At 46.8% G+C, this 26390-nt stretch overlaps 1 protein-coding gene across 2 annotated transcripts in view; it reads left to right on the forward strand.

The window, feature by feature from the left end:
- Window positions 1–26390, forward strand: part of LOC141156855 (uncharacterized) — a 113074-nt gene that overhangs the window by 46312 nt on the left and 40372 nt on the right. For both annotated transcript variants that reach the window (XM_073643308.1, XM_073643309.1), the window contains exons 6-14: window positions 4783–4834; window positions 5003–5069; window positions 5158–5380; window positions 15846–15897; window positions 16066–16132; window positions 16221–16443; window positions 25335–25386; window positions 25538–25604; window positions 25693–25915. In XM_073643308.1, coding sequence (XP_073499409.1) covers window positions 4783–4834; window positions 5003–5069; window positions 5158–5380; window positions 15846–15897; window positions 16066–16132; window positions 16221–16443; window positions 25335–25386; window positions 25538–25604; window positions 25693–25915 — 1026 coding nt within the window. The remainder of the gene's footprint in view (window positions 1–4782; window positions 4835–5002; window positions 5070–5157; window positions 5381–15845; window positions 15898–16065; window positions 16133–16220; window positions 16444–25334; window positions 25387–25537; window positions 25605–25692; window positions 25916–26390) is intronic.

Raw genomic sequence — 26390 nt, forward strand, 5'->3', positions numbered from 1 at the left:
ATAAGATAACGGTTATAAATGGCATAGCAAAGGAGTCGGACACTAGGTTTTCCTATTTCATGTTGAGTGGGGAGTTGTTGTACCGGGTTACTAAGGTGAGGGAGGAGATAGTGGCTAAGTTGTTGGTACCAAGACCCTATAGACAAAAGGTGTTGGACAGGGCCCGTTCACATGTCTTGGGAGGCCATCTGGGGGTGGACAAAACTCAAAGACAGGTCATGCGGATGTACTCTTGGCCCAGATGTCACAGTGAAATCCTAAGATATTGCAAGTCCTGTCTCACCTGCCAGTTAACCGCAACCACCTCTCCCTTCCGAAATTATCTCGTGCCGCTATCAACCAAGGCTGGTCAACAGAGAAACCAAGTTGAAACTCCCTAATGGTTGGACAGACCAGAAGATGACACTAAGGGTGTCACCGTGGCAGAGACACTGTCACCGGCCATGTAAAAAAAGTGCCGAGAACTGCTTCAACAGAATCAGGACCTGTTTTCAGAGTTACCAAGACATATGCAGGTTGGTGAAAATGGAATCCTGACAGAACCACATGTTAAGGTGAACCAAAAGCCGTATAGAATCCCCGAAGCCTGCCGCAAGGTGATTTCGAAGGAGGGGGCTAAATTTGAAGCATATCCGATAGCCCGCAGTGATGAACTCATAGAGAAGCTAGGGTAAGCCAGATACATCACCTCCCTGGCCCAGAAGAAGACAGCCTGTTTTACATTTGACAGTTGCTTCTAATATACCAGAAGCCCATTCGGGCTGCAAGGAGTCCCAGTTACCTTCCAGGGAGCCATAGACCAGCTTTTAGCCCATCACAAAAAGTACGCCACAGCATACCTCGACGATATTGTGATATTCAGCCTGGATTGGGGAAGTCATCCGCAGAAGATCCAGGCCGTGCTGGATGCGCTGAGGAAAGGAGGGTTTACCATAATACCCAAAGAAGTGTGCCATAAGGGAAAAAAAAGGGTAAATACCTGGGCTACACCGTCGGAAAAAGCAAAGTAAAGCCGCAAGTGAATAAGGTGGAGGCAGTCAAAAATCGGCCGAAACCGGTCTCCAAGGAGCAGTTTCAGGCATTTCTGGGAATGGTGAGATACTATCAGCCATGTATCCCGAATTTCACCATGATAGCTGCACACCTGATCGATCTTCTTAACGGCATGAAGACATCAATGGCCAAATGGCCTCTTGAAGCAGAGATGGCATTGGAGCTGAAGCTCAGGGCTACAGGTCTTCATCTTTTACGTGGAACACAGGCCTGAGAAGCTGCGCAGTAACGCAGATACCCAGTTTAGACCTCCATGTTTGGTGACTGAAGGTGCCAAAACCTACGGCTTTGAGCAGAGGAGGGCATATGTGACAAAGTCACTGGAAGAGTATAGGAGGAGAGATAAGTAGCACTGAGATTGCTAGCTACAGTAATATAAACATAGGAAAATGTTCCAGCACACAAAGTAATGAGGGGTTAATCAGCCATGTTTATTGCTAGGGTGAGTAAACACCTGTAGAGAGGGAGGGGGTCAGAGGATAAATTCTCATCCTTTTAACCCCTTAACGACCGCCGTAATGCATTTTCACGGCGGCAGTTAAGGGTACTTATTCCTCAGCGCCGTGAAAATGCGACGCTGAGGAATAAGGCTGTAGCGCCCCCCAGAGTCGGAAATTCTCTGGGGTCTCAGCTACCCTAGTAGCTGGATAATATGATCAGGGATGGTTTTTCCGGTCCCCTGTCACGTGATCACGGTGGTCACAAAAAAAAAAAGTGTGCCCCCTGTTTTCAATCATTTTTCCCTCCTCTGGTTAGGGTTAGAGTTTTGGTTATCCCAGGGGTAGGGTTAGTGTTAGCCCAGGGTTAGGGTTAGCCCAGGTTTAGGGTTAGCCCAGGGCTAGGGTTAGGGTTAACCCTGGGTTAGTGTTAGCCCAGGGTTAGGGTTAGGGTTAGCCCAAGGATAGGGTTATAGTTAGGATTAGGGCTAGGGTTGTGCTAGGGTTCGGATTTTTTCAAAAGTAAAGAAAAAAATGATGACGATATGGCGACTAGTATTTAGCACAAGTGCTCTCTGCTTGAGTTTGCATCGGGTGCTCGGGTATGCACCGAGTATCGCAGGTGCTCGAGTGACATGCTTGAGTCATCGCCCCATACGTTTCACGGTTGTTACACAGCCAAAAAAAACATGCAGGGATTGCCTGCCATACACGAGAGACCCCCGTATGTGTTTTGGGTGTCTAAAAACTGTGAAACATGCAGGGCAGGGACTTGAGATCCCGCGACACATAGTGCATACCCGAGTACCCGATGCAAACTCAAGTAGCGTGCACTTACGCTCAAGACTAATGACAACTTATTCAATATGATGACCTAATGTTATAAATTTCTGTATCGTACCTCTGGGTTCAAAATGTTCACTATACCCCTTGATAAAATCCTTGAGGGGTGTAGTTTCCAAAATGGTGTCACTTCTGGGGGGTTTCCACTGTTTAGGCACATCAGGGGCTCCCCAGACGCAACATGGCGTCCGCTAATTATTCAAGCAAATTTTACAAGGAGCAACAAATTTTCTGGTGCAATTTCTCATCTTACCCTTATGAAAACGCAAAATTGGGGGCTGAAAAACATTTTTGAGGAAAAAATGTGAAAATTTTATTTTTACGGGTCAATGATATAAACTTATGTGAAGCACCTGGGGTTCAAGGTACTCACCACACATCTAGATAAGTGCCTTGAGGGGTCTAGTTTCCAAAATGGTGTCACTTGTGGGGGGTTTCCACTGTTTAGGCATATCAGGGGCTCCTCAAACGCAACATGGCGTCCACTAATTATTCAAGCAAATTTTACATTCAAAAGTCAAATGGCGCTCCTTCCCTTTCGAACCCTGCCGTGCGCCTAAACAGTGGTTTTCCCACACATATGGAGTATTGGCTTACTCAGGAGAAATTAGACAATTGCACAATTTTTTCTTGTTACCCTTGAGAAAATTAAAAATTTGGGGCCTGAAGTAAAATTTGTGTGATAAAAAGATAAATGTTAATTTTTTCCTTCCACGTTGCTTCAGTTCCTGTGAAACACTTCTTGAACATGGTTGTGAGCGCCTTGAGGGGTGCAGTTTTTAGAATGGTGTCACATTTGGGTATTGGGTATATTGGAGTTTTGGGAAAACTCCCATCAGCGGTGCCTGTGCTCGCTGTTATCACTAACAGCAGGCGTAGGCTGATGGGAGTAGTAGTTTCTCATCAGCAGACACTTGTAACCCACAGTAAGATTTTTACCGTGGGTCACAGCTGCGGGCTCACGCTGACATCTAACAGCGTGAGTGCACATCGCTCTGACCGACGGAAACGATCTTACCGCCAATCAGTGTCCCTGTTTCCCTCAATGTCACGCAGAAGACAGTGTGGGAAACCATGCATGTTTGGACCCTCCATTCATATGAATGGGGTCCGGGTTCGGGTACTGTTCTGGTACCCGAACCCGAACTTTTAATAGATGCTCGGCCGAAACCGCCAGACCAGAACATCCTGGAGTCCACTCATCTCTAGTCAGAACCTGTTGTTAAAAAATTGAATTTGAATTCCACATCTGAGAATTACAAACATTATGCTGTAGAGATGAAAAAAATGCATTCTTGTTAAAGAGACTTAGTCATTAGGTTTGTGCTATCCCATATAAGAGCAGCATAATGTAGATGCAGAGAAGCTCATTCCAGTGCTGTGTCACTTACAAGGCTGCTTCACGTAGTTTTGATAAAACACTGTTTTATCACCAGGAGATTATTACTGAGCACACTAGGAAACCTATATCAATGTAGTTCTTGATAGTCATGAGCTCGGTCTATTCCCACTGACAACACTGATTAACAGTTTTCTTCCTATACAGTGTAGATAGAGCTGTCAATGATGTGGGTAGAGTAAAACAGAGCTCATTGTTGAGAAGAATAGCAGAGGTGCAGCAGATAAAACAGTGATTTTATCAAAAATACAGCAAGAAGCCCAGAAAGGAAACAGTTCTGGGAACAGGTAAACATATAATATAGTCCCTTTATAGGGAAATAGTCAGCTCGATTTCACACCCAAAACTAACTATATGTGCATGTCGGTATTTCAAAGACCAGTCCAGCGATTCCTTAACCAGGCCAGTCCATTCCTCCATAACTGAGAAATCAGTGTGTGAATTGATATGCAAATGAGGTAAATGAGGCTGAAGTGCTCTGTTAGATCTGAGGCCTATGTCACTCCGGCTCTATTACTCACCCAGTGCCACCTCATTCTGCTTGACAGACACCTACTTTGCCTGAACTCATACCTCATAGAGGCTGTCAGTCAAGCAGGAGGAGGCATTGGGTAAGGAATAGAGCTGGAGAGACAGAAGCTTCAGATCAGCCAGAGCCCTTCAGCCTCATTTGCATATCAATTCACACACGGATTTCTTACAAATATTTTACTAATGGAGGAACGGACTGGCCATGTAAAGGTATCACTAGACTCGTCTTTGAAAGAGCTACATGTGCAGATAAATAGTTTGGGGTGTAACATCCTGCTGACAGATTCACTTTAAGGATTTCTAATACGTTGCTGGCCCTCTAGAAATAAGCTAAATTTTTTTCATGAAAGGAAAACGGATTTAAATAATTTCTTCTATTGGTATCTCATCACATTAGACTGTGACTATTTCCATTACGGTTCACTGCTCAATGTGACTAGAGTCAGATCTTAGAGAATAGAACATAAACCTGTAATAACGAAAACTCCGTCTCATAGAATTATTCCTATTTTGTTGCAGTGACGGCATCTTGTTCAACAACTGCAAGAGATTTACCAGGATCTTCTGCAGAGTAAGATTTCTTCTCTTTTTCTTCAAGGGATAGAGTTCGAAACATAGGCCTGCTATTTTTGTACTTACACCACCACTCTTATGTGTGAATGCTGTTGCACACTAGCCACAATTATGTATACCTACGTTTGTATTTTTTTTTCTAAAATGATCTATATTTATTTTGCAGTGTTTTCTGTCCCGCTGACTGTTCTACCAGTGGAAGATCTGTTTGGGGAACTGATGTTTATACAGATGTAAGATGAAACCAAAAGTTTTAACTTACACTGTGATCAAGCAGGATAAAAAAAGGTCATCAACTATTGTATCTATAAAATCTTTTAGGATTCCTCTATATGTCGAGCGGCTATCCATGCTGGAAAAATACCCAATGAAGGAGGACAGGTCTCAGTTCAGAAGACACCAGGTCAGGCCAGTTACAATGGATCTACAAGAAATGGGATCAAAACCAAAAACTATGGATCATTTCCTGGATCTTTTATATTTGTTGCTTCAACAAGTCCAGTGACTCCGGAACCAACAAAAGAAATAACACAAACACCTCCAGGTACCGTACATATATTTCTTGTTCAAGAGATACTTTGTAGGAAATGCAATCAAACGAAATGTGAGAAAAAAAATGTTGCAAAATTTGCCTTTTCAGTGTTTTGCCAATAAAAAAATTTCAGTTTAGCTTCCATTGAATTACAGTGGGGAAAATCTGTATTTGATACACTGCCAATTTTGCAAGTTTTCCCATACTACAAAGAATGGAGAGGTCTGTAATTTTTTTCATAGCTACACTTCAACTGTGAGAGACAGAATCTAAAAATAAAAAACAGAAAATCACATTGTATGATTTTTAAATAATTAAATGGCATTTTATTGTGTAGCATCGGCGTCTCTGCCTCCTGCCGGGCAGAGACGCCGTTCCCCTCACCGCCGCAGTCCTGGTCCTGCATCTTCCTGCTCCCCTGCTGCTGTGGAGTGCACCACGCACAGCTTCCTGGGTACTGTGCTTGGGGCGCGAGCGCGCGCTCGCTCCCTCCCTCTTAAAGGGGCCACGCGCGACATCTTAAAGAGTCCCCAGCCAATGGCCAGAGGACTTCTCCTATATAAGGCACCTCCTCCAAAATGGAGGTGCCTGTGCAAGATTGTTGTTCCGTGTGCTAACACTTGATTCAGCCCTCAGGTCCCGCAGCCTGTCAGTCCAGCCCGTCAGTCTGTCTAACAGTCCAGCCCGCCAGTCTGTTTAACAGTTCTGCCCACCAGCCTGTCTACCTGAAGCACCTACCAGTTACCTTCCGTGCCTGCCAGCCTGTCTACCTGGAGCACCTACCAATTACCTGTCGTGCCCGCCAGCTTGCCTACCTGGAGCACCTGACAAGTGAACTGTCGAGCCCGCCAGCTTGCCTACCCGGAGCACCAGCCAAGTAACCTGTCGTGCCCACCAGCCTGTCTACCTGGAGCACCTACCAGTTACCAATCATGCCCGCCAGCTTGCCTACCCGGAGCACCTGCCAAGTGACCTGTCGTGCCAGCGAGCTTGCCTACCCGGAGCACCTGCCAAGTAACCTGTCGTGCCCGCCAGCTTGCCTAACCAGAGCACCTGTCTGGCTATCCGCCGTGCCCGCCTGCTTGCCTACCCCGAGCACTTGTCTGACTATCTGCCGCACCTACCTGCTGATCTACCCGGACCACCCGTCTGCCTTCCTGCCGTGCTCATCCGCTGTAACGGTCAGTTCCTGTCATCTGACCCATGGGAGTCACCTGCTCTCACACAAGGTCGGTCCCAGAGTGGCACCTGGTTCACCTGCCCGGTCCCTCCCTGGCTCACGGAGTCGACTAAGCCACCATGAGACCTGGGTCAGGCCGAGTAGGCACTTAGTCACGCCCCTCTGGTCCCTCCTTGCACCAAAGCACAGAGGTTCCACCACCCGGACCCGTAACATATTGCATGAAATAAGTATTTGAACACCTACCAACCAGCAAGAATTCTGGCTCTCACAGCCCTCCTACTCTGCACTCATTACCTGTATTAAATACACCTCTTTGACCTTGTTACCTGTATAAAAGACACCTGTACACGCACTCAATCAATCTCACGCCAACCTCTCCACCATAGACAAGACCAAAGAGCTAACTAAAAACACCAGGGAAAAAATTGTAGACCTGCACAGGAATGTGATGGGTTACAGGACAATAGGCAAGCAGCTTGGTGAGAACGCAACAACTGTTGGCCCAAGTTTTAGAAAATGGAAGAAACACAAGATGACTGTCAATCTTCCTCAGTCTGAGGCTCCATCAATGATCTTGCCTCGTGAGGTAAGGATGATTTTGAGACAGATGAGAAAGCAGCCCAGAACGACACGGGATGACCTGGGCAATGAACTGAAGGGAGCTGGAACCACAGTCTTAAACATTACCGTTATTAACACACTACTCCGTCATGGATTAAAATCCTAAAGGGCATGCAAGGTCTCACTGCTCACGCCAGGACATGTCCAAGCCTGTTTCAAGTTCGACAATGACCATCTGGATGATCCAGAGGAGGCATAGGAGAAGGTGATGTGGTCAGATGAGACCAAAATAGAACTTTTTGGTATCAACTCCACTCGCCATGTTTGGAGGAAGAAGTAGGATGAGTACAACCCCAAGCACATCATCCCAACCGTGAAGCATTATGGGGGAAACATCATACCTTGGGGGTGCTTTTCTTCAAAGGGGACAGGAGGACTCCACCGTATTGAAGGGAGGATGGACTGAGTCATGTATCGCAAGATTTTGGCCAACAACCTCCTTCCCTCAGTAAGAGCATTGAAGATGGATCGTGGCTGCATCTTCCAGCATGACAATGACCTGAAACGCACAGCCAGGACAACTAAGGAGTGGCTCCATAAGAAGTATTTGAAGGTCCTGGAGTGACCTATCCGGTCTCCAGACCTGAACTCAGTAGAAAATTTTTGGAGGGAGCTGAAACGCAATGCTGGCCAGCAACAGCCCTGAAACCGGAAAGATCTGGAGAAGATACCGAACCTATGGAGAGGAGGAGTGGGCCAAAATCCTTGCTGCAGTGTGTGCAAACTTGGTCAAGGTCTACAGGAAACCTCTTACCTTTGTAATTGCAAGCAAAGGTTTCTGTACCAAATATTAAGTTCTGTTTTTCTATTGGATCCAATACTTATTTCATGCAATAAAATGCAACTTACTTATGTAAAATTCATAGAATGTGATCTTCTGGATTTTTTTTTAATATTCTGTCTCTCACAGCTGAAGTGTACCTACGATAAAAATTCCAGACTTCTCCATTCTTGGATGGTGGTAAAATTTTAAAACCGGTAGTGTATTGTTAGGCGTCAGGCGTTTGCTGGATCTGAAATTGGTTCAGAATCATCAGTGGATTCTGTGGTCTCCCTTTCTGGTCCAGTTAGGGCAGATGCTGCTCAGCATTGCCGTCTGTCCCAACACCTAGCTGGTGCACGAGATGTACAAGTTGTCTCTGGGGTCTTTGTTCCTAGTAGTGTTAAGCATAGATTGCGGAGGAGAACAGGGCTACTACAGCCTAAGTCCAGGATGCACTGCACTGAGCATGCCCATGACATGGCGGACCGTGATTGGTGGTTTGGTGTCAGCTGATCCGGTGACCTGGCACCGCCCGATTGGCCGCGGGTGACGTCATCAGTAGTGCGACCAATAATGTGATCGTGGGCAGTCCTTAGTCTTTAAATAGCCCGCCCACAAACATGGCGGTGCGCTCTGATCATTGAGCTAAGGTTGTGTTACTGTGTGGACGCTTGTCTGTTTGGGCTCCACGTGCTCTCTTGCTGCTTTAGCTTCGGACAGGCAGGCTTAGCTGGGGATAGGCAGTCTTAGCTGAAGGGAGGCAGGTAGTTCCGCTTGACAGTCTGGCTCCGACAAGGGGGTCGCTATACACACCGAGCGGACTGCGGACTCCGTATTCCTGGCACCGCCTGTTAGCCACGTGGACAGTTACTCCGCAGTCCGGTAGCACACCGGCTGGGAGCACGTATACGCCGGCGTGAGTCACATACACGTCCTAGCGCCTGCTGCGTAGCCTCTGTGCAGTTAACAGGGCTACGGCTACATTATTTGTCGCACATCTCTCGTGCAGTTAACGGATATAGTGCGAATCCCTTTTCCGGTCCCGGTGTGCTGTAACACTGGAGGGATTTATATATTAGTTGGTTGTTTTACCTTCTTACCCGAAAGATGTTCGGCCGCCGTCTTCCAGGCTGCATCGTGGACCCCGGGTTCGGTTGCTTTCCATTATTAATAAAGTTGTATGCAACAGTCCCCTTAACAGTATCAGAGCGCCAGGGTCTAGCCGAACATGGCTGACAACCAGCAACTGCAGCGCTATATACAGCAACTTGAGGCCAGACTTAGGATTCTGGAACAAACTGCCCCGGTCACTGATATCACTGCAGTAGCTACCCAGGCAGCTTCACAGGCTGCTAATCTAGTTAACACGGCTGCGGTGAATGCTGCGGCAACTGCTATTGCTCTATTACCCCGTTTTGCTCTCCCGGAAAAATTTTCTGGCGACAGCAGATCCTGCAGAGGTTTTATTCATCTGTGCTCCATTCAGTTAGAGATGATGGAGGCACGGTTCCCCTCCGAAAGGGCCAAAGTGGATTTTGTCATCTCGTTACTCTCCCACAGGGCTTTGGAGTGGGCTACCCCTCTGTGGGAGCGGAATGACCCGGTAGTGGCTAATGCGGGACTCTTTCTTAGAGCCATAAAGAGTGTTTTCCTAGGTCCTCAGGTCACGCATGATACTGCTCTTAAGCTTCTTGCATTGGTCCAGGGTTCGGCCACCGCCAGCCACTATGCCATCCAGTTCAGAACCTTAGCGGCTGAGCTGGATTGGGCTGAGCGGTCGCTAATCCCGGTGTTCTGGAAGGGTCTGGCTGAGCATATTAAAGATGTTCTAGCAACCAGAGAGATTCCAACCTCTCTGGAAGAGTTAATCACTCTCACTAATCGAATAGATTTGCGTCATGCAGAATGCAAGTTAGAGCTGGAGGTCTCCACACCTCAGTTTCGGTTGGCACCTTCATTCTCTAGACCTATTTCGAAACCCGCGGCTCCCGACCCGGAGTCTGAGGCTATGGATATATCCCGGACTAAGTCTAAGTCCCCACATTTCCGACCTGCACATCTCTTGGAGTACCCCATTATAGACCTATCTCTAAAAGAAGCGTTCAATAAGATAACGGTTATAAATGGCATAGCAAAGGAGTCGGACACTAGGTTTTCCTGTTTGATGTTGAGTGGGGACTTGTTGTACCGGGTTACTAAGGTGAGGGAGGAGATAGTGGATAAGTTGTTGGTACCAAGACCCTATAGACAAAAAGTGTTGGGCAGGGCCCGTTCACATGTCTTGGGAGGCCATCTGGGGGAGGACAAAACTGAAAGACAGGTCATGCGGAGGTACTTTTGGCCCAGATGTCACAGTGAAATCCTAAGATATTGCAAGTCCTTTCCCACCTGCCAGTTAACCGCAACCACCTCTCCCTTCCGAAATTCTCTCGTGCCGCTATCAACCAAGGCTGGTCAACAGAGAAACCAAGTTGAAACTCCCTGTTGGTTGGACAGACCAGAAGATTACACTAAGGGTGTCACCGTGGCAGAGACACTGTCACCGGCCAAGTAACAACAGTGCCGAGAACTGCTTCAACAGAATCAGGACCTGTTTTCAGAGTTACCAAGACATATGCAGTTTGGTGAAAATGGAATCCTGACAGAACCACATGTAAAGGTGAACCGAAAGCCGTATAGAATCCCCGAAGCCTGCCGCAAGGTGATTTCGAAGGAGGGAGCTAAATTTGCAGCATAGCCTATAGCCCGCAGTGATGAACTCATAGAAGATGTAACGGGTCTGGGAGGTGGAACCTCTGTGCAACTATACAAGGGGGCAGTCCTTGTAAGAAAGCGGGTGGCTCCCAGGGAAGACGGGCAGGTAGTCACGGCAAGTGACAGGGACAGTCTCTGGGTAGAGGGGCAGGTAGTCACGGCAAGTGACAGGGACAGTCTCTGGGTAGAAGGGCAGGTAGTCACGGCAAGTGACAGGGACAGTCTCTGGGTAGAGGGGCAGGTAGTCACGGCAAGTGACAGGGACAGTCTCTGGGTAGAAGGGCAGCGGGCTGGTGGCAGGTGAACGCTCCCAGGTGAGCGGGCGAGAGTCTCTGGACAGGCAGGTGGTCACGGCAAGTGACGGCAGAACCTCCAGGTAGACTAGCAGACAGGTAGCGGGTGGACGCTCCCAGGTGAGTGGGCAAGAGTCTCTGGACAGGCAGGTGGTCACGGCAAGTGACGGCAGAGCCTCCAGGTAGGCTAGCAGGCAGGTAGCAGGTGAGCGCTCCCAGGTGAGCGGGCAAGAGTCTCTGGACAGGCAGGAGGTCACGGAAAGTGACGTCAGAGCCTCCAGGTAGGCTAGCAGGCAAGTAACAGGTGAGCGCTCCCAGGTGAGCGGGCAGGCTGGTCCATAGACAGACTGACAGGTGTCGGAGAGCAGACCGTCGGACCGCAGGCTTACAAGCTGGTAAGTGGATATCAGGCAGGTATCAAGCAGGAATCTGGCAAAAGACTGGCAGGTAACAGGCAGGAATCAGGCAGGTGACTGGCAGGTCACTGGCAACGGGACCTGAGGGCTGAAGCAGAGTGAAGGCTTTGCAACAATATTGCTCGGGCACCTCCATTTTGGAGGAGGTGCCTTATATATGGGAGATCCTCCGGCAATTGGCCGGGGACTCCTTAGGACGGCGCGCGCGGTCCCTTTAAGAGAGGGGGAGCGCGCGCCCTAAGCACACTGCCGGGGAAGGAGCGCGTGCCGGAAGCAGCGGGGAGAGAAGCACTGGAGGACGCCGCGCCAGGAGCCGGGAGGTGAAAGGGACGGCGTCTCCGCCTAGTACGGGGCAGAGACGCCGATGCTACAGAAGAAGACAGCCTGTTTTACATTTGACAGTCGCTTCTAATATACCAGAAGCCCATTCGGGCTGCAAGGAGACCCAGCTACCTTCCAGGTAGCCATAGACAAGCTTTTAGCCCCTCACAAAAAGTACGCCACAGCATACCTCGACGATATTGTGATATTCAGCCTGGATTGGGGAAGTCATCCGCAGCAGGTCCAGGCCGTGCTGGATGCGCTGAGGAAAGGGGGGTTTACCATAATAGCCAAAGAAATGTGCCATCGGGGGAAAAAAAGGGTAAATACCTGGGCTACACCGTCGGAAAAAACAAAGTAAAGCCGCAGGTGAATAAGGCTTAGGCAGTCCAAAATCGGCTGAAACCGATCTCCAAGGAGCAGTTTCAGGCATTTCTGGGAATGGTGAGGTACTATCAGCCATGTATCCCGAATTTCACCATGATAGCTGCACCCCTGATCGATCTTCTTAACGGCATGAAGACGTCAATGGCCAAATGGCCTCTTGAAGCAGAGATGGCATTGGAGCTGAAACTCAGGGCTACAGGTCTTCATCTTTTACGTGGAACACAGGCCTGAGAAGCTGCACAGTAACGCAGATACCCAGTTTAGACTTCCATGTTTGGTGACTGAAGGTGCCAAAACCTACGGCTTTGAGCAGAGGAGGGCATATGTGACAAAGTCACTGGAAAAGTATAGGAGGGGAGATATGTAGCACTGAGATTGTTAGCTCCAGTAATATAAACATAGGAAAATGTTCCAGCACACAAAGTAATAAGGGGTTAATCAGCCATGTTTATTGCTAGGGTGAATAAACACCTGTAGAGAGGTAGGAGGACAGAGGATAAATTCTCAGCCTTTTAACCCCTTAACGACCGCCGTAACGCATTTTCACGGCGGCAGTTAAGGGTACTTATTCCTCAGCATCGTGAAAATGCGATGCTGAGGAATAAGGCTGTAGCGCCCCCCAGAGTCGGAAATTCTCTGGGGTCTCAGCTATCCGGTAGCTGGAGAATATGATCAGGGATGTTTTTTCTGGTCCCCTGTCACGTGATCACGGTGGTCACAAAAAAAAAAGTGTGCCCGCGGTTTTCAATCATTTCTCCCTCCCCTGGTTAGGGTTAGAGTTATGGTTATCTCAAGGTTAGGGTTAGTGTTAGCCCAGGGTTAGGGTTAGCCCAGGGTTAGGGTTAGCCCAGGGCTAGGGTTAGGGTTAACCCTGGGTTAGTGTTAGCCCAGGGTTAGGGTTAGGGTTAGCCCAGGGACAGGGTTACAGTTAGGATTAGGGCTAGGGTTGTGCTAGGGTTGGGATTTTTTCAAAAGTAAAGAAAAAAATGATGACGATATGGCGACTAGTATTTAGCACAAGTGCTCTCTGCTTGAGTTTGCATCGGGTGCTCGGGTATGCACCGAGTATCGCAGGTGCTCGAGTGACATGCTTGAGTCATCGCCCCATACGTTTCGCGGTTGTTACACAGCCAAAAAAAACATGCGGGGATTGCCTGCCATACATGAGAGACCCCCGTATGTGTTTTGGGTGTCTAAAAACTGTGAAACATGCAGGGCAGGGACTCGAGCTCCCGCGACACATAGTGCATACCCGATTACCCGATGCAAACTCAAGTAGCGCGCACTTGCGCTCAAGACTAATGACAACTTATTCAATATGATGATCTAATGTTATCAATTTGTGTATCGTACCTCTGGGTTCAAAATGTTCACTATACCCCTTGATAAAATCCTTGAGGGGTGTAGTTTCCAAAATGGTGTCACTTCTGGGGGATTTCCACTGTTTAGGCACATCAGGGGCTCCCCAAACGCAACATGGCGTCCGCTAATTATTCAAGTAAATTTTACAAGGAGCAACAAATTTTATGGTGCAGTTTCTCCTGTTAGCCTTATGAAAACGCAAAATTGGGGGCTGAAAAACATTTTTGAGGAAAAAATGTAAAAATTTTATTTTTACGGCTCAATGATATAAACTTTCGTGAAGCACCTGGGGGTTCAAGGTGCTCACTACACATCTAGATAAGTTCCTTGAGGGGTCTAGTTTCCAAAATGGTGTCTCTTGTGGGGGGCTTCCACTGTTTAGGCACATCAGGGGCTCCTCAATCGCAACATGGCATCCGCTAATTATTCAAGCAAATTTTACATTCAAAAAGTCAAATGGCGCTCCTTCCCTTTCGAACCCTGCCGTGCGCTCAAACAGTGGTTTCCCCCACATATGGGGTATTGGCTTACTCAGGAGAAATTACACAATTGCACAATTTTTTCTTGTTACCCTTGAGAAAATTAAAAATTTGGGGCCTGAAGTAAAATTTGTGTGATAAAAAGATAAATGTTAATTTTTTCCTTCCACGTTGCTTCAGTTCCTGTGAAACACTTCTTGAACTTGGTTGTGAGCGCCTTGAGGGGTGTAGTTTTTAGAATGGTGTCAGTTTTCGGCATTGGGTATATTGGAGTTTTGGGAAAACTCCCATCAGCGGTGCCTGTGCTCGCTGTTATCAGTAACAGCAGGCGTAGGCTGATGGGAGTAGTAGTTTCTCATCAGCGGACACTTGTAACCCACAGTAAGATTTTTACCGCGGGTCACAGCTGTGGGCTCATTCTGACATGTGACAGCGTGAGTGCGCATCGCTCTGACCGACAGAAACGATCTTACCGCCAATAAGTGTCCCTGTTTCCCACAATGTCACGCAGATGACAGTGTGGGAAACCATGCATGTTTGGACCCTCCATTCATATGAATGGGGTCCGGGTTCGGGTACTGTTCTGGTACCCGAACCCGAACTTTTAATAGATGCTCGGCTGAACCCGCCAGACCAGAACATCCTGGGGTCCGCCCATCTCTAGTCAGAACCTGTTGTTAAAAAATTGAATTTGAATTCCACATCTGAGAATTACAAACATTATGCTGTAGAGACGAAAAAAATGCATTCTTGTTAAAGAGACTTGGTCATTAGGTTTTTGCTATCCCATATAAGAGCAGCATAATGTAGATGCAGAGAAGCTCATTCCAGTGCTGTGTCACTTACAAGGCTGCTTCACGTAGTTTTGATAAAACGCTGTTTTATCACCAGGAGATTATTACTGAGCACACTAGGAAACCTATATCAATGTAGTCCTTAATAGTCATGAGCTCGGTCTATTCCCACTGACAACACTGATTAACAGTTTTCTTCCTATACAGTGTAGATAGAGCTGTCAATGATGTGGGTAGTGTAAAACAGAGCTCATTGTTGAGAAGAATAGCAGAGGTGCAGCATATAAAACAGTGATTTTATCAAAAATACAGCAAGCAGCCCAGAAAGGAAACAGTTCTGGGAACAGGTAAACATATAATATAGTCCCTTTATAGGGAAATAGTCAGCTCGATTTAACACCCAAAACTAACTATATGCGCATGTTGGTATTTCAAAGACCAGTCCAGCGATTCCTTAACCGGGCCAGTCCATTCCTCCATAACTGAGAAATCAGTGTGTGAATTGATATGCAAATGAGGCTGAAGGGCTCTGTTAGATCTGAGGCCTATGTCACTCCGGCTCTATTACTCACCCAGTGCCACCTCATTCTGCTTGACTGATGCCTCCTTTGCCTGAACTCATACCCCATAGAGGCTGTCAGTCGAGCAGGAGGAGGAGGCGTTGGGTAAGGAATAGAGCTGGAGAGACAGAAGCATCAGATCTGCCAGAGCCCTTCAGCCTCATTTGCATATCAATTCACACACGGATTTCTTACAAATATTTTACTAATGGAGGAACGGACTGGCCATGTAAAGGTATCACTAGACTTATCTTTGAAAGAGCTACATGTGCAGATAAATAGTTTGGGGTGTAACATCCTGCTGACAGATTCACTTTAAGGATTTCTAATACGTTGCTGGCCCTCTAGAAATAAACTAAATTTTCTTCATGAAAGTAAAACGGATTTAAATAATTTCTACTATTGGTATCTCATCACATTAGACTGTGACTATTTCCATTACGGTTCACTGCTCAATGTGACTAGAGTCAGATCTTAGAGAATAGAACATAAACCTGTAATAACGAAAACTCCGTCTCATAGAATTATTCCTATTTTGTTGCAGTGACGGCATCTTGTTCAACAACTGCAAGAGATTTACCAGGATCTTCTGCAGAGTAAGATTTCTTCTCTTTTTCTTCAAGAGATAGAGTTCAAAACATAGGCCTGCTATTTTTGTACTTACACCACCACTCTTATGTGTGAATGCTGTTGCACACTAGCCACAATTATGTATACCTAAGTTTGTATTTTTTTTTCTAAAATGATCTATATTTATTTTGCAGTGTTTTCTGTCCCGCTGACTGTTCTACCAGTGGAAGATCTGTTTGGGGAACTGATGTTTATACAGATGTAAGATGAAACCAAAAGTTTTAACTTACACTGTGATCAAGCAGGATAAAAAAAGGTCATCAACTATTGTATCTATAATATCTTTTAGGATTCTTCTATATGTCGAGCGGCTATCCATGCTGGAAAAATACCCAATGAAGGAGGACAGGTCTCAGTTCAGAAGACACCAGGTCAGACCAGTTACAATGGATCTACAAGAAATGGGATCAAAACCAAAAACTATGGATCATTTCCTGGATCTTTTATATTTGTTGCTTCAACAAGTCCAGTGACTCCGGAACCAACAAAAGAAATAACACAAACACCTCCAGGTACCGTACATATATTTCTTGTTCAAGAGATACTTTGTAGGAAATGCAATCAAACGAAATGTTGCACAATATTAGTATCATGTGCATTCTTCTATCATGTAAAATAAACTTGAAAAACGAATACATCCCAATATGGTTGAAAGAAACCTGAACCAAATAACACCTATGTGATAAAAAAAATGTTGCAAAATTTGCATTTTCAGCGTTTTGCCAATAATAAATTTTCAGTTTAGTTTCCATTGAATTACAGTGGGGAAAATATGTATTTGATACACTGCCAATTTTGCAAGTTTTCCCATACTACAAAGAATGGAGAGGTCTGGGTACTGTGCTTGGGGCGCAAGCACGCACTCGCTCCCTCCCTCTTAAAAGGGCCACGCGCGCCGTCCTAAAGAGTCCCAAGCCAATGGCTGGAGGACTTCTCCTATATAAGGCACCACCTCCAAAATGGAGGTGCCTGTGCAAGGTTGTTGTTCCGTGTGCTAACACTTGATTCAGGTCCCGCAGCCTGTCAGTCCAGCCCGCCAGTCTGTCTAACAGTCCAGCCCGCCAGTCTGTCTACAGTTCAGCCCGCCAATCTGTCTTACAGTTCTGCCCGCCAGCCTGTCTACCTGGAGCACCTACCAGTTACCTGCCGTGCCCGCCAGCCTGTCTACCTGGAGCACCTACCAATTACCTGTCGTGCCCGCCAGCTTGCCTGCCCGGAGCACCTGACTAGTGAACTGTCAAGCCCGCCAGCTTGCCTACCCGGAGCACCGGCCAAGTAACCTGTCGTGCCCACCAGCTTGTCTACCTGGAGCACCTACCAGTTACCTGTCGTGTCCGCCAGCTTGCCTACCCGGAGCACCTGCCATGTGATATGTCGTGCCAGTGAGCTTGCCTACCCGGAGCACCTGCCAAGTAACCTGTCGTGCCCGCCAACTTGCCTACCCAGAGCACCTGTCTGGCTATCCGCCGTGCCCGCCTGCTTGCCTACCCCGAGCACTTGTCTGACTATCTGCCGCACCTGCCTGCTGATCTACCCGGACAACCCGTCTGCCTTCCTGCCGTGCTCATCCGCTGTACCGGTCAGTTCTTGTCATCTGACCCGTGGGAGTCACCTGCTCTCACACAAGGTCGGTCCCAGAGTGGCACCTGGTTCACTTGCCCGGTGCCTCCCTGGTTCACGGAGTCGACTAAGCCGCCGTGAGACCTGGGTCAGGCCGAGTAGGCACTTAGTCTCGCCCCTCTGGTCCCTCCTTGCACCAAAGCACAGAGGTTCCACCACCCGGACCCGTAACATATTGCATGAAATAAGTATTTGAACACCTACCAACCAGCAAGAATTCTGGCTCTCAAAGCCCTCCTACTCTGCACTCATTACCTGTATTAAATACACCTGTTTGAACTTGTTACCTGTATAAAAGACACCTGTACACGCACTCAATCACTCTCACGCCAACCTCTCCACCATAGACAAGACCAAAGAGCTAACTAAAAACACCAGGGAAAAATTGTAGACCTGCACAGGAATGTGATGGGTTACAGGACAATAGGCAAGCAGCTTGGTGAGAACGCAGCAACTGTTGGCACAATTTTTAGAAAATGGAAGAAACACAAGATGACTGTCAATCTTCCTCAGTCTGAGGCTCCATCAATGATCTTGCCTCGTGAGGTAAGGATGATTTTGAGACAGATGAGAAAGCAGCCCAGAACGACACGGGATGACCTGGGCAATGAACTGAAGAGAGCTGGGACCACAGTCTCAGACATTACCGTTATTAACACACTATGCCATCATGGATTAAAATCCTAAAGGGCATTCAAGGTCTCCCTGCTCACGCCACGACATGTCCAAGCCTGTTTCAAGTTCGACAATGACCATCTGGATGATCCAGAGGAGGCATAGGAGAAGGTGATGTGGTCAGATGAGACCAAAATAGAACTTTTTGGTATCAACTCCACTCGCCATGTTTGGAGGTAGAAGTAGGATGAGTACAACCCCAAGCACATCGTCCCAACCGTGAAGCATGATGGGGGAAACATCATACCTTGGGGGTGCTTTTCTTCAAAGGGGACAGGAGGACTGCACCGTATTGAAGGGAGGATGGACTGAGTCATGTATCGCAAGATTTTGGCCAACAACCTCCTTCCCTCAGTAAGAGCATTGAAGATGGGTCATGGCTGGGTTTTCCAGCATGACAATGACCCGAAATGCACAGCCAGGACAACTAAGGAGTGGCTCCATAAGAAGTATTTGAAGGTCCTGGAGTGGCCTAGCCAGTCTGCAGACCTGAACCCAGTAGAAAATCTTTGGAGGGAGCTGAAACGCAATGCTGGCCAGCAACAGCCCTGAAACCGGAATGATCTGGAAAAGATACCGAACGTATGGAGGAGTGGGCCAAAATCCTTGCTGCAGTGTGTGCAAACTTGGTCAAGATCTACAGGAAACGTCTGACCTTTGTAATTGCAAACAAAGGTTTCTGTACCAAATATTAAGTTCTGTTTTTCTATTGTATCCAATACTTATTTCATGCAATAAAATGCAACTTAATTATGTAAAAATCATAGAATGTGATCTTCTGGATTTTTTTTTAATATTCTGTCTCTCACATCTGAAGTGTACCTACGATAAAAATTCCAGACCTCTCCATTCTTGGATGGTGGGAAAATTGTAAAACCGGCAGTGTATTGTTAGGCATCAGGCGTTTGCTGGATCTGAAATTGGTTCAGAATCATCAGTGGATTCTGTGGTCTCCCATTTTGGTCCAGTCAGGGCAGATGCTGCTCAGCATCACCATCTGTCCCAACGCCTAGCTGGTGCACAAGATGTACAAGTTGTATCTGATGTCTTTGTTCCTAGTAGTGTTAAGCATAGATTGCGGAGGGGAACAGGGCTACTACAGCCTAAGTCCAGGATGCACTGCACTGAGCATGCCCGTGACATGGCGGACCGTGATTGGTGGTTTGGTGTCAGCTGATCCGGTGACCTGGCACCGCCTGAATGGCCGCGGGTGACGTCATCAGTAGTGCGACCAATAATGTGACGGTGGGCAGGGCTTAGTCTTTAAATATCCCGCCCACAAACATGGCGGTGCGCTCTGATCATTGAGCTAAGGTTGTGTTACTGTGTGGACGCTTGTCTGTTTGGGCTCCACGTGCTCTCTTGCTGCTTTAGCTTTGGACAGGTAGGTTTAGCTGGGGATAGGCAGTCTTAGCTGGAGGGAGGCAGGTAGTTCCGTTTGACAGTCTGACTCCGACAAGGGGGTCGCTATACACACCGAGCGGACTGCGGACTCCGTATTCCTGGCACCGCCTGTTAGCCACGTGGAGAGTTATTCCGCAGTCCGGTAGCACGCCGGCTGGGAGCACGTATATGCCGGCGTGAGTCACACACACGTCCTAGTGCCTGCTGCGTAGCCTCTGTGCAGTTAACAGGGCTACGGCTACATTATTTGTCGCACATCTCTCGTGCAGTTAACGGAGATAGTGCGAATCCCTTTTCCCGTCCCGGTGTGCAGTAACACTGGGGGGATTTATATATTAGTTGGTTGTTTTACCTTCTTACCCGAAAGGTGTTCGGCCGCCGTCTTCCAGGCTGCATCGCGGACCCCGGGTTCGGTTGCTTTCCATTATTAATAAAGTTCTTTGCAACAGTCCCCTTAACAGTATCAGAGCATCAGGGTCTAGCCGAACATGGCTGACAACCAGCAACTGCAGCGCTATATACAGCAACTTGAGGCCAGACTTAGGATTCTGGAACAAACTGCCCCGGTCACTGATATCACTGCAGTAGCTACCCAGGCAGCTTCACATGCTGCTAATCTAGTTAACACGGCTGCGGAGAATGCTGCGGCAGCTGCTATTTCTCTATTACCCCGTTTTGCTCTCCCGGAAAAATTTTCTAGCGACAGCAGATCCTGCAGAGGTTTTATTAATCTGTGCTCCGTTCAGTTAGAGATGATGGAGGCACGGTTCCCCTCCGAAAGGGCCAAAGTGGATTTTGCCATCTCGTTACTCTCCCACAGGGTTTTGGAGTGGGCTACTCCTCTGAGGGAGCCGAATGACCCGGTAGTGGCTAATGCGGGTCTCTTTCTTAGAGCCGTAAAGAGTGTTTTCCTAGGTCCTCAGGTCACGCATGATACGGCTCTTAAGCTTCTTGCATTGGTCCAGGGTTCGGCCACCGCCAGCCACTATGCCATCCAGTTCAGAACCTTAGCGGCTGACCAGGATTGGGCTGAGCGGTCGCTAATCCCGGTGTTCTGGAAGGGTCTGGCTGGGCATATTAAAGATGCTCTAGCTACCAGAGAGATTCCAACCTCTCTAGAAGAGTTAATCACTCTCGCTAACCGAATAGATTTGCGTCATGCAGAACGCAAGTTAGAGCTGGAGGTCTCCAGACCTCGGTTTCGGTTGGCACCTTCACTCTCTAGACCTATTTCGAAAGCCGCGGCTCCCGACCCGGAGTCTGAGGCTATGGATATATCCCGGACTAAGTCTAAGTCCCCTCGTTTCCGACCTGCACATCTCTTGGAGTACCACATTAATTTTTTTTCATCAATTACTTACTTCTTATCCCTGGATTTGCTACCAAGGATTTCCGTGCACCAGTGGACCCTCATGGCATATGTATGGTATGTTGAATTTCCTTTCCCTTTTTTTATATACCCTTAAAAAAGTCTCATCAACCCTAGAGTCTGATGAGTTTCCCTTCTGTGTAGTGGGTGAAGAGGAAAAGATAATATCCTCACATGAGGCAGACATTCCTGAGATATAGGGTGACCAGAGTAAATTTTGGGTTCATCCAACATAGGGACCTATCTCTAAAAGAAGCGTTCAATAAGATAACGGTTATAAATGGCATAGCAAAGGAATCGGACACTAGGCTTTCCTATTTCATGTTGAGTGGGGACTTGTACCGGGTTACTAAGATGAGGGAGGAGATAGTGGATAAGTTGTTGGTACCAAGACCCTATAGACAAAAGGTGTTGGGCAGGGCCCATTCACATGTCTTGGGAGGCCATCTGGGGGTGGACAAAACTCAAAGACAGGTCATGCGGAGATACTTTTGGCCCAGATGTCACAGTGAAATCCTAAGATATTGCAAGTCCTGTCCCACCTCCCAGTTAACCGCAACCACCTCTCCCTTCCGAAATTCTCTCGTGCCGCTATCAACCAAGGCTGGTCAACAGAGAAACCAAGTTTAAACTCCCCTGTTGGTTGGACAGACCAGAAGATGACACTAAGGGTGTCACCGTGGCAGAGACACTGTCACCGGCCAAGTAACAACAGTGCCGAGAACTGCTTCAACAGAATCAGGACCTGTTTTCAGAGTTACCAAGACATATGCAGTTTGGTGAAAATGGAATCCTGACAGAACCACATGTAAAGGTGAACCGAAAGCCGTATAGAATCCCCGAAGCCTGCCGCAAGGTGATTTCGAAGGAGGGGGCTAAATTTGAAGCCTATCCGATAGCCCGCAGTGATGAACTCATAGAGAAGCTAGGGTAAGCCAGATACATCACCTCCCTGGCCCAGAAGAAGACAGCCTGTTTTACATTTGACAGTTGCTTCTAATATACCAGAAGCCCATTCGGGCTGCAAGGAGACCCAGCTACCTTCCAGGAAGCCATAGACCAGCTTTTAGCCCCTCACAAAAAGAACGCCAAAGCATACCTCGACGATATTGTGATATTCAGCCTGGATTGGGGAAGTCATCTGCAGAAGGTCCAAGCCATGCTGGAAGTGTGCCATCCGGGGGAAAAAAGGGTAAATACCTGGGCTACACCGTCGGAAAAAACAAAGTAAAGCCGCAAGTGAATAAGGTGGAGGCAGTCCAAAATCGACCTAAGCCGGTCTCCAAGGAGCAGTTTCAGGCATTTCTGGGAATGGTGAGGTATTATCAGCCATGTATCCCGAATTTCACCATGATAGCTGCACCCCTGATCGATCTTCTTAACGGCACGAATACGTCAATGGCAAAATGGCCTCTTGAAGCAGAGATGGCATTCCAAGAGCTGAAACTCAGGGCTACAGGTCTTCATCTTTTACGTGGAACACAGGCCTGAGAAGCTGCACAGTAACGCAGATACCCAGTTTAGACTTCCATGTTTGGTGACTGAAGGTGCCAAAACCTACGGCTTTGAGCAGAGGAGGGCATATGTGACAAAGTCACTGGAAAAGTATAGGAGGGGAGATATGTAGCACTGAGATTGTTAGCTCCAGTAATATAAACATAGGAAAATGTTCCAGCACACAAAGTAATGAGGGGTTAATCATCCATGTATATTGCTAGGGTGAGTAAACACCTGTAGAGACAGAGGAGGACAGAGGATAAATTCTCAGCCTTTTAACCCCTTAACGACCGCCGTAACGCATTTTCATGGCGGCATTTAAGGGTATTTATTCCTCAGCTCCGTGAAAATGCGATGCTGAGGAATAAGGCTGTAGCGCCCCCCAGAGTCGGAAATTCTCTGGGGTCTCAGCTACCCCGGTAGCTGGAGAATATGATCAGGGATGGTTTTTCCGGTCCCCTGTCACGTGATCACGGTGGTCACAAAAAAAAAAGTGTGCCCGCTTTTTTCAATCATTTCTCCCTCCTCTGGTTAGGGTTAGAGTTATGGTTATCCCAGGGTTAGGGTTAGCCCAGGTTTAGGGTTAGCCCAGGGCTAGGGTTAGGGTTAACCCTGGGTTAGTGTTAGCCCAGGGTTAGGGTTAGAATTAGCCCAGGGACAGGGTTACAGTTAGGATTTGAGCTAGGGTTGTGCTAGAGTTGGGATTTTTTCAAAAGTAAAGAAAAAAATGATGACGATATGGCGACTAGTATTTAGCACAAGTGCTCTCTGCTTGAGTTTGCATCGGGTGCTCGGGTATGCACCGAGTATCGCAGGTGCTCGAGTGACATGCTTGAGTCATCGCCCCATACGTTTCACGGTTGTTACACAGCCAAAAAAAACATGAGGGGATTGCCTGCCATACACGAGAGACCCCCGTATGTGTTTTGGGTGTCTAAAAACTGTGAAACATGCAGGGCAGGGACTCGAGCTCCCGCGACACATAGTGCATACCCGATTACCCGATGCAAACTCAAGTAGCGCGCACTTGCGCTCAAGACTAATGACAACTTATTCAATATGATGACCTAATGTTATCAACTTCTGTATTATACCTCTGTTTTCAAAATGTTCACTATACCCCTTGATAAAATCCTTGAGGGGTGTAGTTTCCAAAATGGTGTCACTTCTGGGGGATTTCCACTGTTTAGGCACATCAGGGGCTCCCCAAACGCAACATGGCGTCCGCTAATTATTCAAGCTAATTTTACATTCAAAAAGTCAAATGGCGCTCCTTCCCTTTCGAACCCTGCCGTGGTTTCCCCCCACATATGGGGTATTGGCTTACTCAGGAGAAATTACACAATTGCACAATTTTTTCTTGTTACCCTTGAGAAAATTAAAAATTTGGGGCCTGAAGTAAAATTTGTGTGATAAAAAGATAAATGTTAATTTTTTCCTTCCACGTTGCTTCAGTTCCTGTGAAACACTTCTTGAACTTGGTTGTGAGCGCCTTGAGGGGTGCAGTTTTTAGAATGGTGTCACTTTTGGGTATTGGGTATATAGGAGTTTTGGGAAAACTCCCATCAGCGGTGCCTGCGCTCGCTGTTATCAGTAACAGCAGGCGTAGGCTGATGGGAGTAGTAGTTTCTCATCAGCGGACACTTGTAACCCACAGTAAGATTTTTACCGTGGGTCACAGCTGCGGGCTCACGCTGACATGTGACAGCGTGAGTGCGCATCTCTCTGACCGACGGAAACGATCTTACCGCCAATAAGTGTCCCTGTTTCCCACAATGTCACGCAGATGACAGTGTGGGAAACCATGCATGTTTGGACCCTCCATTCATATGAATGGGGTCCGGGTTCGGGTACTGTTCTGGTACCCGAACCCGAACTTTTAATAGATGCTCGGCTGAACCCGCCAGACCCGAACTTCCTGGGGTCCGCTCATCTCTAGTCAGCACCTGTTGTTAAAAAATTGAATTTGAATTCCACATCTGAGAATTACAAACATTATGCTGTAGAGATGAAAAAAATGCATTCTTGTTAAAGAGACTTGGCCATTAGGTTTTTGCTATCCCATATAAGAGCAGCATAATGTAGATGCAGAGAAGCTCATTCCAGTGCTGTGTCACTTACAAGGCTGCTTCACGTAGTTTTGATAAAACACTGTTTTATCACCAGGAGATTATTACTGAGCACACTAGGAAACCTATATCAATGTAGTCCTTGATAGTCATGAGCTCGGTCTATTCCCACTGACACCACTGATTAACAGGTTTCATCCTATACCTGGCCTATGTCACTCCGGCTCTATTACTCACCCAGTGCCACCTCATTCTGCTTGACTGATGCCTCCTTTGCCTGAACTCATACCCCATAGAGGCTGTCAGTCGAGCAGGAGGAGGAGGCGTTGGGTAAGGAATAGAGCTGGAGTGACAGAAGCTTCAGATCTGCCAGAGCCCTTCAGCCTCATTTGCATATCAATTCACACACGGATTTCTTACAAATATTTTACTAATGGAGGAACGGACTGGCCATGTAAAGGTATCACTAGACTCGTCTTTGAAAGAGCTACATGTGCAGATAAATAGTTTGGGATGTAACATCCTGCTGACAGATTCACTTTAAGGATTTCTAATACGTTGCTGGCCCTCTAGAAATAAACTAAATTTTCTTCATGAAAGTAAAACGGATTTAAATAATTTCTTCTATTGGTATCTCATCACATTAGACTGTGACTATTTCCATTACGGTTCACTGCTCAATGTGACTAGAGTCAGATTTTAGAGAATAGAACATAAACCTGTAATAACGAAAACTCCGTCTCATAGTATTATCCCTATTTTGTTGCAGTGACGGCATCTTGTACAACAACTGCAAGAGATTTACCAGGATCTTCTGCAGAGTAAGATTTCTTCTCTTTTTCTTCAAGAGATAGAGTTCAAAACATAGGCCTGCTATTTTTGTACTTACACCACCACTCTTATGCGTGAATGCTGTTGCACACTAGCCACAAATATATTTTTTTTCTAAAATGATCTATATTTATTTTGCAGTGTTTTCTGTCCCGCTGACTGTTCTATCAGTGGAAGATCTGTTTGGGGAACTGATGTTTATACAGATGTAAGATGAAACCAAAAGTTTTAACTTACACTGTGATCAAGCAGGATAAAAAAAGGTCATCAACTATTGTATCTATAATATCTTTTAGGATTCCTCTATATGTCGAGCGGCTATCCATGCTGGAAAAATACCCAATGAAGGAGGACAGGTCTCAGTTCAGAAGACACCAGGTCAGGCCAGTTACAATGGATCTACAAGAAATGGGATCAAAACCAAAAACTATGGATCATATCCTGGATCTTTTATATTTGTTGCTTCAACAAGTCCAGTGACTCCGGAACCAACAAAAGAAATAACACAAACACCTCCAGGTACCGTACATATATTTCTTGTTCAAGAGATACTTTGTAGGAAATGCAATCAAACGAAATGTTGCACAATATTGGTATCATGTGCATTCTTCTATCATGTAAAATAAACTTGAAAAACGAATACATCCCAACATGGTTGAAAGAAATCTGAACCAAATAACACCTATGTGATAAAAAAAATGTTGCAAAATTTGCCTTTTCAGCGTTTTGCCAATAAAAAATTTTCAGTTGAGTTTCCATTGAATTACAGTGGGGAATATATGTATTTGATACACTGCCAATTTTGCAAGTTTTCCCATACTACAAAGAATGGAGAGGTCTGTAATTTTTTTCATAGCTACACTTCAACTGTGAGAGACAGAATCTAAAAATAAAAAACAGAAAACCACATTGTATGATTTTTAAATAATTAAATGGCACTTTATTGTGTAGCATCGGCGTCTCTGCCTCCCGCCGGGCAGAGACGCCGTTCCTC

Source organism: Phyllobates terribilis, unplaced genomic scaffold (assembly GCF_046119375.1).
Source record: "Phyllobates terribilis strain yellow unplaced genomic scaffold, ASM4611937v1 Scaffold_8__6_contigs__length_399053987, whole genome shotgun sequence".
In the NCBI taxonomy this organism is placed as follows: domain Eukaryota; kingdom Metazoa; phylum Chordata; class Amphibia; order Anura; family Dendrobatidae; genus Phyllobates; species Phyllobates terribilis.